The sequence below is a fragment of the Lutra lutra genome, chromosome 3, assembly GCF_902655055.1.
Source record: "Lutra lutra chromosome 3, mLutLut1.2, whole genome shotgun sequence".
NCBI lineage: Eukaryota > Metazoa > Chordata > Mammalia > Carnivora > Mustelidae > Lutra > Lutra lutra.
This window is the reverse complement of record NC_062280.1, coordinates 132416934-132432468: the sequence shown is the minus strand read 5'-3', so window position 1 is coordinate 132432468 and position 15535 is coordinate 132416934. Positions and strand designations below refer to the sequence as shown.

The 15535-nt window shown below is 41.8% G+C and overlaps 1 protein-coding gene across 4 annotated transcripts in view; it reads left to right on the top strand.

The window, feature by feature from the left end:
* The window catches only part of DCLK1 (doublecortin like kinase 1), a 353945-nt gene extending 339103 nt beyond the window's left edge, over window positions 1–14842 (top strand). For all 4 annotated transcript variants that reach the window (XM_047723162.1, XM_047723164.1, XM_047723163.1 and 1 more), the window contains one exon: window positions 9064–14842. In XM_047723162.1, the coding sequence (XP_047579118.1) occupies window positions 9064–9228 (165 nt within the window). In that variant the 3' untranslated portion in view covers window positions 9229–14842. The remainder of the gene's footprint in view (window positions 1–9063) is intronic.
* The last annotated feature ends 693 nt before the right edge of the window (window positions 14843–15535 follow it).

Sequence of the window (15535 nt, the reverse complement as noted above, 5' to 3'; positions counted from 1 at the left end):
GAAAGTCTTAGAAAGTGAAGTGAAATGAAGTAGGGCCAAGATTGGCAGCACAGTGCGAGGAGAGTAGGCGACTTTGCTGTCAGGAAGCCCAGGTTCCTGTCCAGGAAGCTCATGGTTCTTTCCACCATGTGACCTTAGGCAAGTTACATGGTTTTCTCTGATTCTCATCTATATGAGAGATGAGGAAATATATATATTTCCTCATCTATATGCACGAGAAGAGTATTACTGACCTCCCAAATCTGTGGTGAGGATTAAATGAGCTGCCTGTGCCAACGAGCTTTCACAGACCCCAGCCCAAAGGAGGTGCTCAGAAAAGATGGCTTCCCTCACAGGGTCTCCCTCACTTCCATGAGAAAACCAGCCACTCCACACAGCAGACAGATTTTCCTGAGCAAGCGGATCTTACTGCAGGTAGAAGCATTTGTGATGAAACTTGAACATGAATTTCTTGATGCTCAGATTGGGAGAAACTGCTGAGTAACTTACAGGATTCATGAGGATTTATGGCATTAATTTTACTTAAGGTAGTCTCTTCCAAAAATCCTAGGGAAGTATAAGTTTTAAATGTAACCTTCTAGGGCGGAGATTGGCAAACTATAGTCAATGGGCCAAGTCGAGCCCGCTGCCTGTTTTTGTGAAGAAAATTTTATTGGAACACAGCCACACTCATTCATTTATAAATTGCCTAAGGCTGTTTTTCCCAGACAGTGGCAGAGTTGAGCCGTTGGGTTAAAGAATTGTATGTCCTGCAAAGGCTAGAGTATTAACTGTTTGGCCTTCCCAGAAAAAAAAATTTTGACTCCTATTCTAGGGAGAAAATGTTTCCAAGTTAAAAGGTACCATCTGGTGGGCTTGTTGAAATCTGTATCTACCATTTACTGGAATGCCTGGCACATAGGGCGCTCTCAATAAATATCTGTTAAATTAATGAGTAAACAGTTCAACTGTATAATCAAGGGACCATTAATATAGAAGAACCTTAATTTTGAGGATAAACGTGTTTTTGAGGATAAACATGTTTTTGAAGGATTTGGAGTAAATTAAAGTGTGGACAATCAAATTACATAGAACATGCTCTAGGACAGTATTCCATTTATAGCAGCTTGGGAATAAGACTTTCAGTAAAGCTAAAAAGTTTTTTGTAAAAAAGGAATTACCCATAACTTACCTGCTTTAGTAAATTCTAAATTTTCATAGATTTCCATCAGATTAGTTATGGTTGTGGTTGTGCTTTAGTTTACTAGGATGATGAAGGAAAACCAAGATGGCAGGTCAGTTTAGCTTCCATTATGAAAAAATCTAGTCTGTAGGGCAGAGGAAGCACATGAATTTTATCCTCTAGAAGGCTGAGCTCAGTAAATGGCTCTAATTTTAACCCTCTGGTGGGAGGCCATCAGAAACCCATTGTAGAGAGCAAGAACAATTTGGGATTCTATTAAGAACAGAGCAGCAGGAGGAGCCTGTGTTTAAGAAGATGGTGGAGAACCATGGGGGCCGCTCCGTCCCAGAAAGTAAGGAATAACCTTTAAGAGAGACACCTAGAAAGTAGCTTAGAAGCTGACTAGGTTTCATTCCACGAGATGTCCTTCTGCCATTTTAACAGTCTTCACTTCAGGGAAATACCATGTCATAATGTCCAGATACAGTGCAGTTCCTGGCGTGGCCCCAAAAGGGTATTAAAGCAAAACAAAACAGAATCATAACAAGCATGAAAGTAAGCCAAATAAAATGAGGAGGGTGGATATCTCAATTGGTTTGGCAGTTTAATTTTACTAGCAGGCAAAACATTTCCAGAGTGGCAAACAACTCGTAACTCAGTCCTTACAGAGTGAGGGCGAGCAGGGGAAGGGTTCCCTAGATTAATGCCCTAACAGCTGTATCCTCAGTTCCGTCTCCTTGGTGGTATGAATAATGGATGGGCTAAAAGGCAAAATGCGCAGTAATGTTCTTTTATTAACGAAATGAAGACTACTTGTGATGGCCAGCAATAAATTAATAAAAGCAAAAATGGAAAAGCAGTCAATGTTTGCCTCAGAAAAATGCAGTTACTTAAAAGCAATAATTACGGCCATGACAGAAGACATTGCCTCACAACCTAAATGAGGTGCATCTCTTGCAAGCCCTGTGCGTACATTGCAGAACAGAATTATTTTTGATCCACAGACTGCAAGGCCTATTGTTTGCCAAGAGAGGAATGTAATCCATTATGTAGACTGATGGCGATATTAAGCATATTCATAGTATTTCGGAGGTGAAAGTTTCCCTAGGGATCACGCACTGTACTTCCCCTTTAGTCTACGGACCAGGGAACTGGGGCTCAGTGTGCTTGAGAAACATGTCCAAGGACACATCATCAGCTGAGCTAGGACAAAAAGCTAGTTCTCCTGACTTACCCCTACTGCTGCTTCCAAGGGGATTAAGCCAACGCCAACCAGACGAGACAAACACAGCAGACATGGAGGCGTTGCAGACGGGCAGAAACAAAGCTGATGTTCTCGTTCATATTCTTGATTCATTCCTGACTTTCCTCCCGCATGCTCTGTTTTTCCCCTTCAACATCGCATAGATATGTAGATGGATATGTCCTCCATATTTATGCTGATTTCCAAATGTAACATCAGAGATAAAGATTTAAAATATCTAAGTACCCTGTGGAGGATAGTATCGTTTCATGGTAATACAAGAGGCCACTGACTGATGTCATTAGATGTCTCTATTGTCGGAATGTATTTCCTCAGTATTAAGCAAGGGCTGTCTTTCATTCGTGCGTGCCAGTTATCACGGCAGGCACCAAAACCTGATGGTTAATTTCTCTTAAGATTTCCAACTATTGTGTGTGCAGCCACCTGAGTTGCCAAGTAACGGGCATGATTTTACCATTCCTCAGTTTTCACACTTGATCTACAGCTCCTAAGAACGCTGTGAGAACCAAGGGCTTACAGTCTCAGGTAGGGATATACGGTTTCTTCTGTGTAGGACAGGTTTATATTAGTTCCTCCTTACCATTTTATTTGGTCAACTATTCGTACTGATTTCCAGGATCCCCCAGTACACAATTATTTAGCTGTAACTCAGTACATAGGATAGTCGTCCTTATTGGGTACATATTTTATGTAACTAGATTAAAGCTACATATTTGGTTCCTACTGGTCAACTCCAGAATCTCAAGAGATTTCTTGCTCACTTCTAACCTGTGGTAATTAGCACCAAAATGTGATAATGCAGGTTTCAGATTCTCTTGCGAGTTCTTAACAAAGTGATAACTTAACTGAGAAAACACTTGGGAATTCTGTTGCAAGTCCATTCATGTCAGCTCTAACAAACCTACAAACCATGAGCGAAATAAACTAATAAAATAATGAATCTGTTAGGAAGTCTTAAGTTTTTTTTTTTTTTTTTTAAGATTTTATTTATTTATTTGACAGACAGAGATCACAAGCAGGCAGAGAGGCAGTCAGAGAGAGAGGAGGAAGCAGGCTCCCTGCTGAGCAGAGAGCCCGATGCGGGGCTCGATCCCAGGACCCTGAGATCATGACCTGAGCCTAAGGCAGAGGCTTTAACCACTGAGCCACCCAGGCGCCCCAGGAAGTCTTAAGTTTTAATTTTTTTTTTTAAGATTTTATTTATTTGACAGAGATCACAAGTAGGCAGAGAGGCAGGCAGAGAGAGAGGAAGGGAAGCAGGCTCCCTGCCGAGCAGAGAGCCCGACGCGGGGCTCAATCCCAGGACCCTGGGATCACAACCCGAGCCGAATGCAGAGGCTCTAACCCACTGAGCCACCCAGGCACCCCGGAAGTCTTAAGTTTTAATGGAACATCGAGGCTCTACCTGAGGACGACCTTCCCTTATAGAGATAGGCAGTAGGAAGAAGAGACCCCATTTTCTTGATACTGGGAATTTTGGTAATTGATAAAGAGGACAGCAGACTTTCAGAAAAGATTGAAAGAGCCCAGAATTTAAATTTGTAAGGCAGCACTTCAGAGGAGAAATGATGTTTGGAATGCTTTTTTAGGGGGAAATAAAAATGATCAGTTGGGGAAAAAAAAAAAAAAATATATATATATATATATACATATATATATATATATAGCAGTACCTTTTTAAAAATTATGGAATAGCACATTGTTCTATTTCCTTGCTGAATTCATCTGTCCTGAACTACAAATGGGGACTACAGAATTCAAGTGTAAAATTGGAATTGTACATACTCTAGAAGCAAGTTCATTTTATAGCCACAATTAAAGTTTTTAAAATGTGGTATATGACAGTGCTTACTGTGCTGAGAATTTCACGATAAATGGTTATTGAATAGATAAATATATAAGAGAATATTATGGGATGCAACCATTTGGTCACATATATCATATCCTTAAATATTGACTTGTGATCCCTTTAAGTTCTTTTTTTGGTATTATACAGTTGCTTTGGATTCTGGGTTTTTTTTTGTTATTCAGAAGCACATCTGAAAAAGTTTAATCCTGTATTAAGAAATGTTTAATATGTCTCTAATACGTGTGCCATAGTCTCCTAGGCATTCTGGAAAATGCAAAGAAGTTTCAGATTCTGCCATCGAGGAGCTTCATGGCGGGGGGGGGGGGTGGTGCATATTCACAGAAAGTTAAGTAGGAGGCAAATGTGCAAAATGTACCAAAAGTTTGGTCAAGATAATACTTGCCTGAGAAATTTAGAAAGAGAAAGTATGATGCAGGAGGTGAAATTTGATCAAATCTTGGAACATAGATAGATTTGAGTGGATGGGAAGGAGGAGAAGTAATTTCAGATAGGTGAGCACCTTGAACCAAGATGTAGGGCGAGAAGGATTGAAGTGTGCTCAGAGACACATCAGTTAAGACTTTTTTTGATTGCAGGTGACAAACACCCAAACCAAACTGGCTTAGGCAAAAAAGAAATTTATTATTTCATCTAATCTGGAAGGTCCAGGGTGGGTCTGGCTTCAGTGATGGATGGATTCAGCACGAAGTCAGGGCCCGGTTTTTTTCCATCTCTCCACTCTGCCTCCCAATGTTGGCTTTAGTCTGGAGCTTCACATGTTACAAGGATGTGGGAAGCAATGCCAAGCCTACTATCCTTCAAAAATGAGGATTCATTATAAAAGTGAGGTCCTGGTGAAAATCTCCTTGTATCCTATTAACTGGGTTTGATGCCCATCCTGAACCAGTTGTGGGTATCAGGGAATGCAGTAAGCTCATGCTTGCTCCTGTCCTAAGCCCATCCCATCCTTGCCTCATTCTCAAAGATGAGACTATGGTCATCTTCACCAGAACCACACAGTACAGGAATGGGGCATGTCCAAAGGGAAAGTGAGGTATGGTTAACTGTAACTGGAGTGGATGGGTGGCGTGTAAGAAAACCAAGTGTCCGCTAATGGAGGATAAGTCTGCAGGTCATTTTGAGTAATTACAAGAACGAGACACTGGAAGTTCTTCCTGTGAGCACATAGTGAATGTTAGGACAAGGTGTTGGGCTTTACGAGGAATTGTAAATAAATTGGACCTGGGGATAATTGACCTGTCAGCTGTGTGCAGGATGAACTGGGGGTTGGGTGCTCAAGAGGGAAATAATGTGACCTCTGTGGTACTTCCCCATATTTCAAAAGCTGCCATGTTTGCAGAGTATTTGTTGTGTGCTGTGAACTATGGAGAACACAGAGGGGATGCCCAAGACTTGATCCTGCCCCTCAAAGAGTCTACAGTGTGGCAGAGAAGACAGTGAATTGGGGGCAGTTGTGGTGCAGGCAGGGTGCACAGGGGTAGCAAAACTGGGTTTCCTGGAGCACAGAGAAGGAAGACATTCTTAAAATGAACCACAGTCATGGAGCTGAAAGCCGAGTGAGCAGGAACCCAGGGAAGAGAGGCCTATAAACAGGGACCCCCTCTGGAGCCTCTTTGAAAGCAAGTTGGTTGGGACCTCAGTCATTAGTTGTGTAGCCTTTGCGAATATTAGGAGGACATGGGTGGGTAGGAAACTGCCTCTCTGTCATCAGACTTGGGCCTCCCTTGGAGTTAGCAGACCCAGAATGGGATTATACATGCAGTGGACCCTGGCTTGCTCTCCCTGAAAGAGAGGGGTTCTCGGGCCATCGGCATGGGAAAGCCCTGGTCTTTGGGCATTCGATGCTGCCTGTGGCCAGTGTCTTCTCCCCAGCTCACTCTGGTTGGAACAAAGGAGTGAGCTACTGGCATGTGGTAGCTGCATTTTATTGTTTCAGTAGACGTCAGAGTAAATGGAGGAAAAATTCTCAGGCCTTCTGCAGGAGGAGAACTGAGTTCTCTTCCTGATGAGCAGTGCTATTCGGGCAAGTCTCTCCACATGCCTGGGCCTCAGTTTCCCTGTTTATAAAGACAGAGCATTGGACAAAGAATGCTTGATAAATTCTGTTACAATTCTAAGAGTCTATAAATCCAACTGAAACAACCTTCACACCCTTATATTCCATGACATAGGATCATGACATGATCTATTTCCAAAAATAACTGCTCTGAAATTACTGTTTAGTGGCACAGCTGAAAGCGAGGGAGATTGGAACACCAGGGTTCACCCACTGAGGCGGCAAACATTTAGAAAGCTGCTAACTAGAGGAAGTGCCAGGAGTGGTGAGAACTGACTGGTCCAAGGGGTCAGGGCAAGTGTTGTTCAAGAAGAAGGACGAGTCAGGGAGAGGATGTGGTTGCCCTTAAGAGGATCTGGAGAAATAGAAGTGAAAAGCAGGGGAATGGAACCACCCAAGCATGGACTCAGCATTGAGTGCCACCAGCCCCCGCATTAGCTGTCTTGCAGAATTTATGGGGAAATGGCCCATTTCAGTGGCTGCAGCCAAGAGCATGACTTGAAGGGATTGCGTAGATTATGAGGAGATGCAGTAAACATGGAGAAAGTGCCAAGGAGAGGAAGGAGGGAGGGAGGGTGCGCTAAGTTCTGATGTGAGCTTTGTTTTGCATGTTTTCCTCTGATCTGCAGTTATTTAATTTTAAAACTGTCTCTTCCATCCAACTATGAAGGGGGAAAAAACAAAAAAACAAGCAACCACCAAGGCCTTCCATTTCTGAGCATCTCAGCCATTTAAAAAGCATTTGCACATCCATGTTTACCTACAGCAACTCGAGGACAGCGGGAAGGGATTATTCCTGTTCCTTATTTAACTGAGAACCGAGTAAATAGTTCCCATAGCCAGTGATGGACAGAGCAGAGTCACAATTCCTGATGACAATCTGGGTGTGCTTTTTTCCCCCACATCGGAAAGCCTCAGTCCACTACTTAGTATTGCGTCCAATGCCAATGACTTTTTTTTTCCTCAAGAAGGTAGAAATAGAAATATTTTTTATGACCAAGAGGAGAGTTTATATTACTCTTGGATTAACTACAGAATGGTTTTTATGTAAGTCAGACTAAATAGACGTCTGTTTTTTTACAAACATTCAACTCTACGCACACAGAACATTTTCAGTTTGCTTTGAAAGCAAAATACCATGTGTCGTAACTTTACAATGGTTTAAATAAAGTTAGGAATTTGGGTTTATGATGCTGAAAATACCATAAAATCAGAGGGTAGAAGACCAGGAACTCTGTGTGTGTGTGTGTGTGTGTGTGTGTGTGTCCTTAAAAAAATTCTGCAAGTAGAAGAATCAAAGGTAGACATTTCCACAAGCCGGTTATTGAATCATTGTATTAACAATCTAGTGAAACGAGAAGTAAATTAATAAAGTTTATCTTCCTCGTTGATTTGTAACGCTGTTCTTCAGTCTGTGGATAGTTTTTAAAGCAGAGCAGTTCACCCTAACAAAGCCATTTACTGTACTGGTCCTATACTCTGGCACTCTTTTTCTCTTTATTACTTCATTTTGGAACTTTGATTGCCCCATTTTAGATCTAAGATTGCTCTAATGCTATACTGCAATTGTATGAGGGGCTTGGTTTTCACTTTGTTCTCAGAACCAGGCTGGCTATAAATTTATCTCTGTTCTTTGAAGAAGCTAACAGTAAATTTTCAAGAGGAAAAATGGTGGTATATATCCCTACAGAGGAAAAGTAATCTCTTAAAAGCAGAATAACCTCCAGGCTACATCCTTTTAAAGAGAGACTTTCAAACAAGGACGCCTTCAACTTTTATATGTGTTCTATATTTTTCTTCAGGCTTTGTACCTACTCTTCGCTCTGTGTAAGGTTTCTCCGTAATGACCCCGTTCCTCCCCACACCCATTAAATCTGTAATGAAGTCATGCCGTTCCCAATTCTGATGTCATAATAACTTCCAGAGCCACGGCTGGGTAGCACATCCTGGAGATGATCTGAGGTTTCATCAGGAAAAGAGGCAGAGAGATCCCGGAGTTGGAATACCCACATAATTGAATCTCTGTTTCATAAATTACCACATACTACAATGAAAATGAACTTTGTAAAGTTAAATCCAGGGGAGGCTTTCCGTTTGGTTTACTTGCAGTCAAAGCAGTCTCCAATTTCAGGGCACTGGTTCCATTCAAGTTACAGCAGTCCTTCCCAGAGATGTGGCCACCCTCCCTCATCAACAGATAATAAGATCATTTCAAATGAGGAGGTGCTAAAAGAACGGGATGAGCTTGTAGCTCTGTTTCCATGTCTGACGACTTCATCACCTCTCATCTTTATTGTACAGCCGCCTGGAGCTGGATGTTGATGAATGAGGCACGCCTGGCGTCCTCACGTGTCAGACACACGGGCCTGGGGCTCCTGTTCACTGGGGGCTCTCTAGCTCGCCTGGGAGCGACCGAGGGGAATAGATGTGGAGCTTGGGGAAGGCCGGGGAGGGCTGGGGAGAGGTTGAACCCATCACATCATCCATCCTGCCTGTGTCTCCTGAGGTCATGACCAGGTGCTCCTAAGAGCTGCCCTGGGAGGGAGCAGAGAGCTCCGCAACTGTGGTGACTGTTGTCAACACAAGTGAGCCAGAAATGGACAGTTCAGTTGGCCAGCCCATGTTTCGGACCTCAGAAAGTTCCCAAAAGTGTTCCTTTCGCCATTTCCTTCAGCCTAATTGTCCTCTTTCTCATTTTATGCCCCTGCTAGACCACCGCTCTTGATAAGGAGAGGCAGGTTTTCCGACGAAGACGCAACCAGGATGTGAGGAGCCGGTACAAGGCCCAGCCAGCTCCGCCTGAACTCAACTCGGAATCAGAAGACTACTCCCCGAGCTCATCCGAGACTGTTCGCTCCCCAAACTCGCCCTTTTAATAAGACCCTTTTACTCGAAGTCCTAGCTTAACCCTTTGAGACTCTGAGGTTGTTTTCCAAATTTATGTGAAACAGTTTCATCTGATCTATCTAGCACTCAGTGCTTGAATGGCAGAACAGAAAGTGTGTTTTCTGGTATCTTTGTAGTGATTTCTCTTTGCTGAACGAGATGACCACATGGTGTTTGCGAAGATGGCAACTTGCTGCTAATAGGGTCCTCAAAGGGTTAAGGCTAATTTGCAACTTTTTTAAACATAGAAGCAATGAATGTGTTCGTCAGTCAAACTAGGATCTGCAGTATTGTAATATCGCACGTTAACCCTCTGAGTGCATAGGATTTTATGGAGAACCCCTGGGGAATTTTCAGGCCTTTGGATGTATACGCACACGCTTCTTGATTTTGCTGCAGATCAAGGATGTTCTTAGATGCTGAGATGTCCAGACAAGAAGGACCTCTAGAACGATAGCTTGCTTGTTGTTTTTTTGTGGGTTTAGAATATAGCAGGCTTATAACTTAGACATAAGACCTCTCTTTCTTCTTCACAATCCCATTTTGAAAGGGACTTTTTTCCCTAGAGGTATGACTGTCCACGGTTGCAAGTCCTGCATCCTGAGTGGAGGCGACTGGGTCTGTGGCCGACAGCCTGACCCAGGAAAGAGCTGGCGCCCCCTCCCCCACGTCGCCTCCACATGAAGATGGGCTGACGACGCCCCAGAAATGCTGCTTCCACATCAGTTGCTGCTAGTGACAGCGCAGACCCTCGGAAGTCACCATACTTTGTCTTGTGCATGGTGAGTGAGGGTCTGCCTGCTCAGTATGAGACATCTATAGAAAACAACAACAACAACAACAACAACAACTGGGGGAAAAGAGCAATAAATTGCCAGGTGCTCTATAGGGCTGGGATTTCAAACAGAAAGAGGAAACAAGATCCTGTTCCCTTTCTCACCTGCTTTTTGTGCACTGCAGTCTTCAGTGTGAAATCCATATAGAGTACAGAGGGGTGCTGGGGCACAGGGAAGAGGCAAGTGCTTTGCAAGGTGGCCGAGGAGAAAGCGCAAGGGAAGGCACACTCCAGAATGTTCTAAAAATGGGTTTTAAGGAAATAAACCATTGGTAAGAGAATTACATGTGCACCTTTAGATTACTTATGTACAACCTCCCAGGAAGAACAGGATGGAAGACCTAGAAGATGCCCCTGAGAATAAAACTTCTGTTCCCTAAGATGACCTTTTGATACAACTGCCTTTAGCTGTCCAGAGAGACACATTGTTTTTCTCCCTTTGGGCCAAGTCCTGTCTGAGACCCGTGTTTTCACTCCTGTTACCAGACCTTTCTGCCTAGTTCTGAATCCCCAGTGAATTTCTTCTGGAATGTGTCCCATTTCAGAAAGAGGGCCTGTCGCCTCCAGTGTGCCCTGCGGGGCTTAGAGAAGAGGCTGGTCATGGCGTCTTGGAGGCAGGGTCCGACTCAAATGTCCTGCTAAGGTTTGCTCAGTTCTCTGACCCAGGAGACAACCAGTGAGTGATGTCTCATGAAATTTGCATCTGGACAGCCGAACAGCACTCACTGTCCCTGTTTTAAATATACTTAGGTATCTGACAGTCTTCAAATTTGTATAGTCAGGTCTTTATTTTTGAATACACGTTGGTCTTTATTCACTGTTTTTCACTCTTCAACTCATAAACTTTGGTCTCTATCAGTATACATTTTAAAAATCCCAACATCTCATGGCTTTTGCAACAGAGTTTCCCTGGTTTTTTGTTTTTTTTTTTTTGTGGTTTTTTTGCTCTTCCGCATTTTGGTTTGTCCTTTTGGTCTGTGTTGTCCTGACATGTAAACAGTAGATCATTTATTGAGAGGTTTCCTCGTTTCAGAGAGTTCTGTAATGGTAGCACATAACATCATAAAGTAGCACAAATCAGCTGGGTTTTTTGGCGGGAGGGGGAGGGCAGAACACCAAGAAGGGGGTTGGTGTGTAGGTAGATTTCATGTTGGTAAAACACCTTAAACCAGTCAGAAATTACTGCTTTCTCTAGAACTACAAAGCAAAGCACTGTTCTAAGACTAAGGAGTGGCTCTGTCGCTTGGTCTCAACTTTAAATGTGTGTCTACAAAGAATCCTATGGGCAGAGACCTACCTGCCAGTAGCTTGTCACTTTCCTTTCTTTTCGCCGAATTACTGTCTTTCCTGTGGGCATTACGTACATTGCTACAGCATCTATGTACCGAACTTCTAGTGCACGGCTCAGGCCTTTTTCCATCCGAGTCTAGGGGGACCGCGGACCCTGTAAAGCTGGGGAGTGTTTCCCAGCATACCGCAGAGGGGCATTCAGCATGGGGATCCCAGCGTATCATATCGCTGTAAAATTTGAGTGATCTGTGCTGAATAAACAGTGGAATGTGACCTGTCAAGTAGAAATATTGAGTAATCAGATGGAATGCAATCTTCAGCATGAAGCTATTGAGATTCTGAATGTCAGAGATGTACTCAGAGGGTTAACAGACAAGCACAAGGCATGCTGATTACATTGGTGTATCCAGACTGCTCTGCTTTTTAGCCAGTGCTTTCTAATTTTTTTCACAACATTCTTGGGATAGTTCAAGTTTGAAATAATTAAGTGGTGGTGTTCTTTAAGGAATTTCTATAACCAAATTGATCTTATTTTTTATTTCACTTTATCATAGAATAAATTATGTACCATTATGGCAGTGTATCTCTGTAATTATCGATTTCATCATTGCCACAGTGTTTCCATATTTTTTTTTCTAAGTATTTAATATAGCTCTTATGGTGGTGGCCTGGTGATGGGGACTGTCTTTCCTTTATTGATACATGACCAACCAGATGGTATTTTCAAGGGAATTTTTAGATTCATCATTTCAGTTGGAGAGTAGACTTACTAAAGAAGAACTCCTTCATGACTTGCATCGTGTAAATCATCTCTGTAGATGAGAACTGTTCTTATTGATGAACACATTTTTTTCTCGACATTGTAGCAGAAATCATTTTCTTCGTCATAATCGATGAATATGTGATTTGCTCCACATCATTAGAAGGAAAACTAAGGTTTCAGTCACTGAAAAAATTTTTACCGTAGCCCTCATCTAACTTACACATGGTGCATATAAAAATAAGCAGAGAAAACAAAATACAAATAAACTGCTGAAAACACTTGGTGTTTTGTATTCAGTGAGCCCCTCCTGCAATGCTCAGCACCCTCATGGGTGGTGGTTAACAGGCCCGTCAGATATTGTTGAAAGAAAGCAATATATCCATGAATGAAGGCTAAAATTGCAATCCTTTACCCTTTGAGGCATATTTCAGTTGGAAAAAAAAAAAAAGAAGAGAAGAAAAATTGGTTTAGCTTAGAGGGTCATGGAGCTACCGTATGACCAAGGCCCGTGCACATTAAATCACCATTGTTTGCCGGCCAACGGCGCCCATTAGACAGCTCTGTTCCCTGCGCTGAGGTGCAATTGTGCTTGAGGGACAGCTTTCCTAATGTTATTGTGTTGCCTGCCAGCCCTTCTCAGGGTAAGGATCTGTCAGCATTTCCATGATAAACTTCTGTTTTCAAAGGTTTTTAATTTGACCATAAAAAGGTGCCCCGGGCTGAAGTTTGCTATATAGGGTCTGTACCAAAGAGTGTGAAGGTTCACTTCCTTCTCTTTTCTGCCCAATTCTCCCTAGAAAAGGGCAGCAGCACAACAAATTTGGTGTGTCCCCTTCTTCACCGTAATTGCGGAACTGTGGAAAGCACCAAGATCCAAGGTGGTAGTTTCAGTGTAATGATTCATTTGGATGTGGGTTTGAAAAAAAACATGAGTGAGTCACCTGGCGTATACTGTAGATAGCATATCTTTTCTATAATTTGTAAATTGTTAATTTTTTAAACTGCTACATGACTTTTTCTTTTCTTTTCTTTTCTTTTTTTTGTCCAAAGATCTTTAAGAAACTTGAAGTTGGTCATTTCAAAGGTTAGCCTTTCCTGCGTGTTGTCTGCCATTTCCATTAGGAGTTTGGGAAAAATCCTCTCAGACTGACCCTTACTTTGCATGTGGTGAGAGAGGGTCAGATAAATGCTTCTTTTGGAGATACGGATTTCTTTATTTAATCATCAAGTTTCAGGAAGCCATTCATGTCTGTTGGGAAAAATGGTGATTAAAAGCACTTCCAAAACTAACATTTTTGTCAATTCAGATGTGAAAGAGCATAAATTATCACACTTTACATGTTTTCTTTTGTTTGTTTAAAGGCAAATAAATCAAGAAAACTTGAAGACACTAAACATTTGATTACTCCAAATGTGCTTTAAAATTGGCTCAATGGTGCTTATACATAAAACAGTAACAAATGGGGTTCCTAGGACTGTCAGAAGGAATCTTTAATTTGTGTGTAATTACATACTGAGAAGGAGGTGCTTTTAACCCTGTCTTTTATTTTTTAATCATCTCAAATATGCAACCATCCATCCAGTAACATTAAGGGTCGTAAACTGGTGGGAAACAGGAAATTCAATGTAGAGGCTTAGAATGCCTCTGGTTAGGGTGGGCTTTTCTCCCCCTTCGGTTTTGATGTTATTGTTGATGGGCGTCAACACTGAAGCTGCCGTGATCATTTTTCAGTGATCGAGCTTTCAACTGGCAGGTGTTTTGATCATGAGGTTTGCAGTATCTTGCCCTTGGAGACAAGTGAGAAACCTAGATTCCTTCTTTTTCCCTAAAGGAAGAGCGATCTCTATAATTAAACTATACCTAAATTGCCTCAACGTTCTTTTTTGGTCAACTGAAATGAGACCCTTAATGTTGCTTAAATGTAAAATTGTATATTTTTGTCTGTGATATACTTTATTAATTTAAAGTAAATAATAGTTCTAAAAGCCTTCACCGTCGGTATTAAGAGAACGTAGGATTTTAAAAGTGATGATAAAGATGCTATAATGTCAATTCATTCCAGTCCAATCGAATGTGGTAAGAAAAAGACCTTAAATATTTCTCTAGGGACAATTTCTCACTTGCCATTGACATTAATCTTCGATGTATGCTCAGAAAAAATAAAAAGAAATTGAAACTGGTCCAAGGTTAGAGTCATATCCTTGATAACTATTTTTTTTTATTTTATTAGGAAATTAATAATAGCCTTTTTCATTCTGGCTGAAAGAAAATTATTAAAGGATTAGTTGAGTGTGAAATTAAATAGTATTTTGCTCATGCATACTAAAAAGATGGGCTAGGTACTTGATGTGTTTAACAAGTTTCTGAAAGGTTTCAATTTGGTGCGAGGGAAAAAAATTCAATGTTTCCTTTGAAAATACTGAATTTATCAATGGCTGCATGGATCAGATGGCATAGGTTAATCTTTGATTTTCAGAATCTTAATGAAGTAACTTTCAAACAATTTGTATCCACTATTAAAGCTGGAATGAGATCCAATTTTTTCCCCTAATCTCTCAGTTTAAGCTAATAAATGTAGGTTAATGTGGAATGAAATCATCTGTGATATATTATGTTTATTTATCAACTGAGCTTTTTTGATGTTGCCTGTTTTTATGTAAAACATGTTCTTAAAGTTAATAAAATAATAGTACTTGGTGTATGAACTACTATGTAATACCCTAGCCGCAGCGTCCACTCCTCGATTCCCTTTGCCATAATGGAAGAAAATTTCATTTTAGTTCAATTCATAATTGACACATTCAGCCCACGAAGGAATAACCCAGCTGTGTTCTTGGGGGGGCATTCTCTCTATGCAAGGCTTTAAAAATTAGTCATGCGGTCAGAGTGTAGCTTTCCCACATGTCCCCCACAGCAGAGTGTATATTTCATGGGCATAATTCAAAAACAACTATTTCAAAAATGTCCCTTTTCATATATTACCTTCCTGCCTGGGCCAGTGACTTGGATAAACACAAAGAAATCAAATACCATTCAGCTCTGTTTTATCCTTCAGCCTATGTGCACAAGTTCTCCAGAGAAGAGTGTTGTTTTATCCACTAACCTGTAATTAGCTGCCATTTTGATAGCAGTTCCCCATTAGGCATTCCACGTGCAATATTGACCTTCAAGAAAACTGCAAAACTGTACAGTGGGATCAAGTTCTTTCCTGCGTTAGGTTTTCAATGCCGGGAGACTGAATAGTCCACCAGCCATTGCGCCTGCGGGGTCCCTGGTGTCCTGTGAAGGCGCCAGGACCTCTCTGAGCGCTCGTAACGTTCGCCGTCACCTTCCCTGCCGTCCGCAGGCTGCCAGGGGGGCTACTGTTGTTTCCCTTTTGTTCCTCTGGGTCCTTTCAGGGCTCTTTGG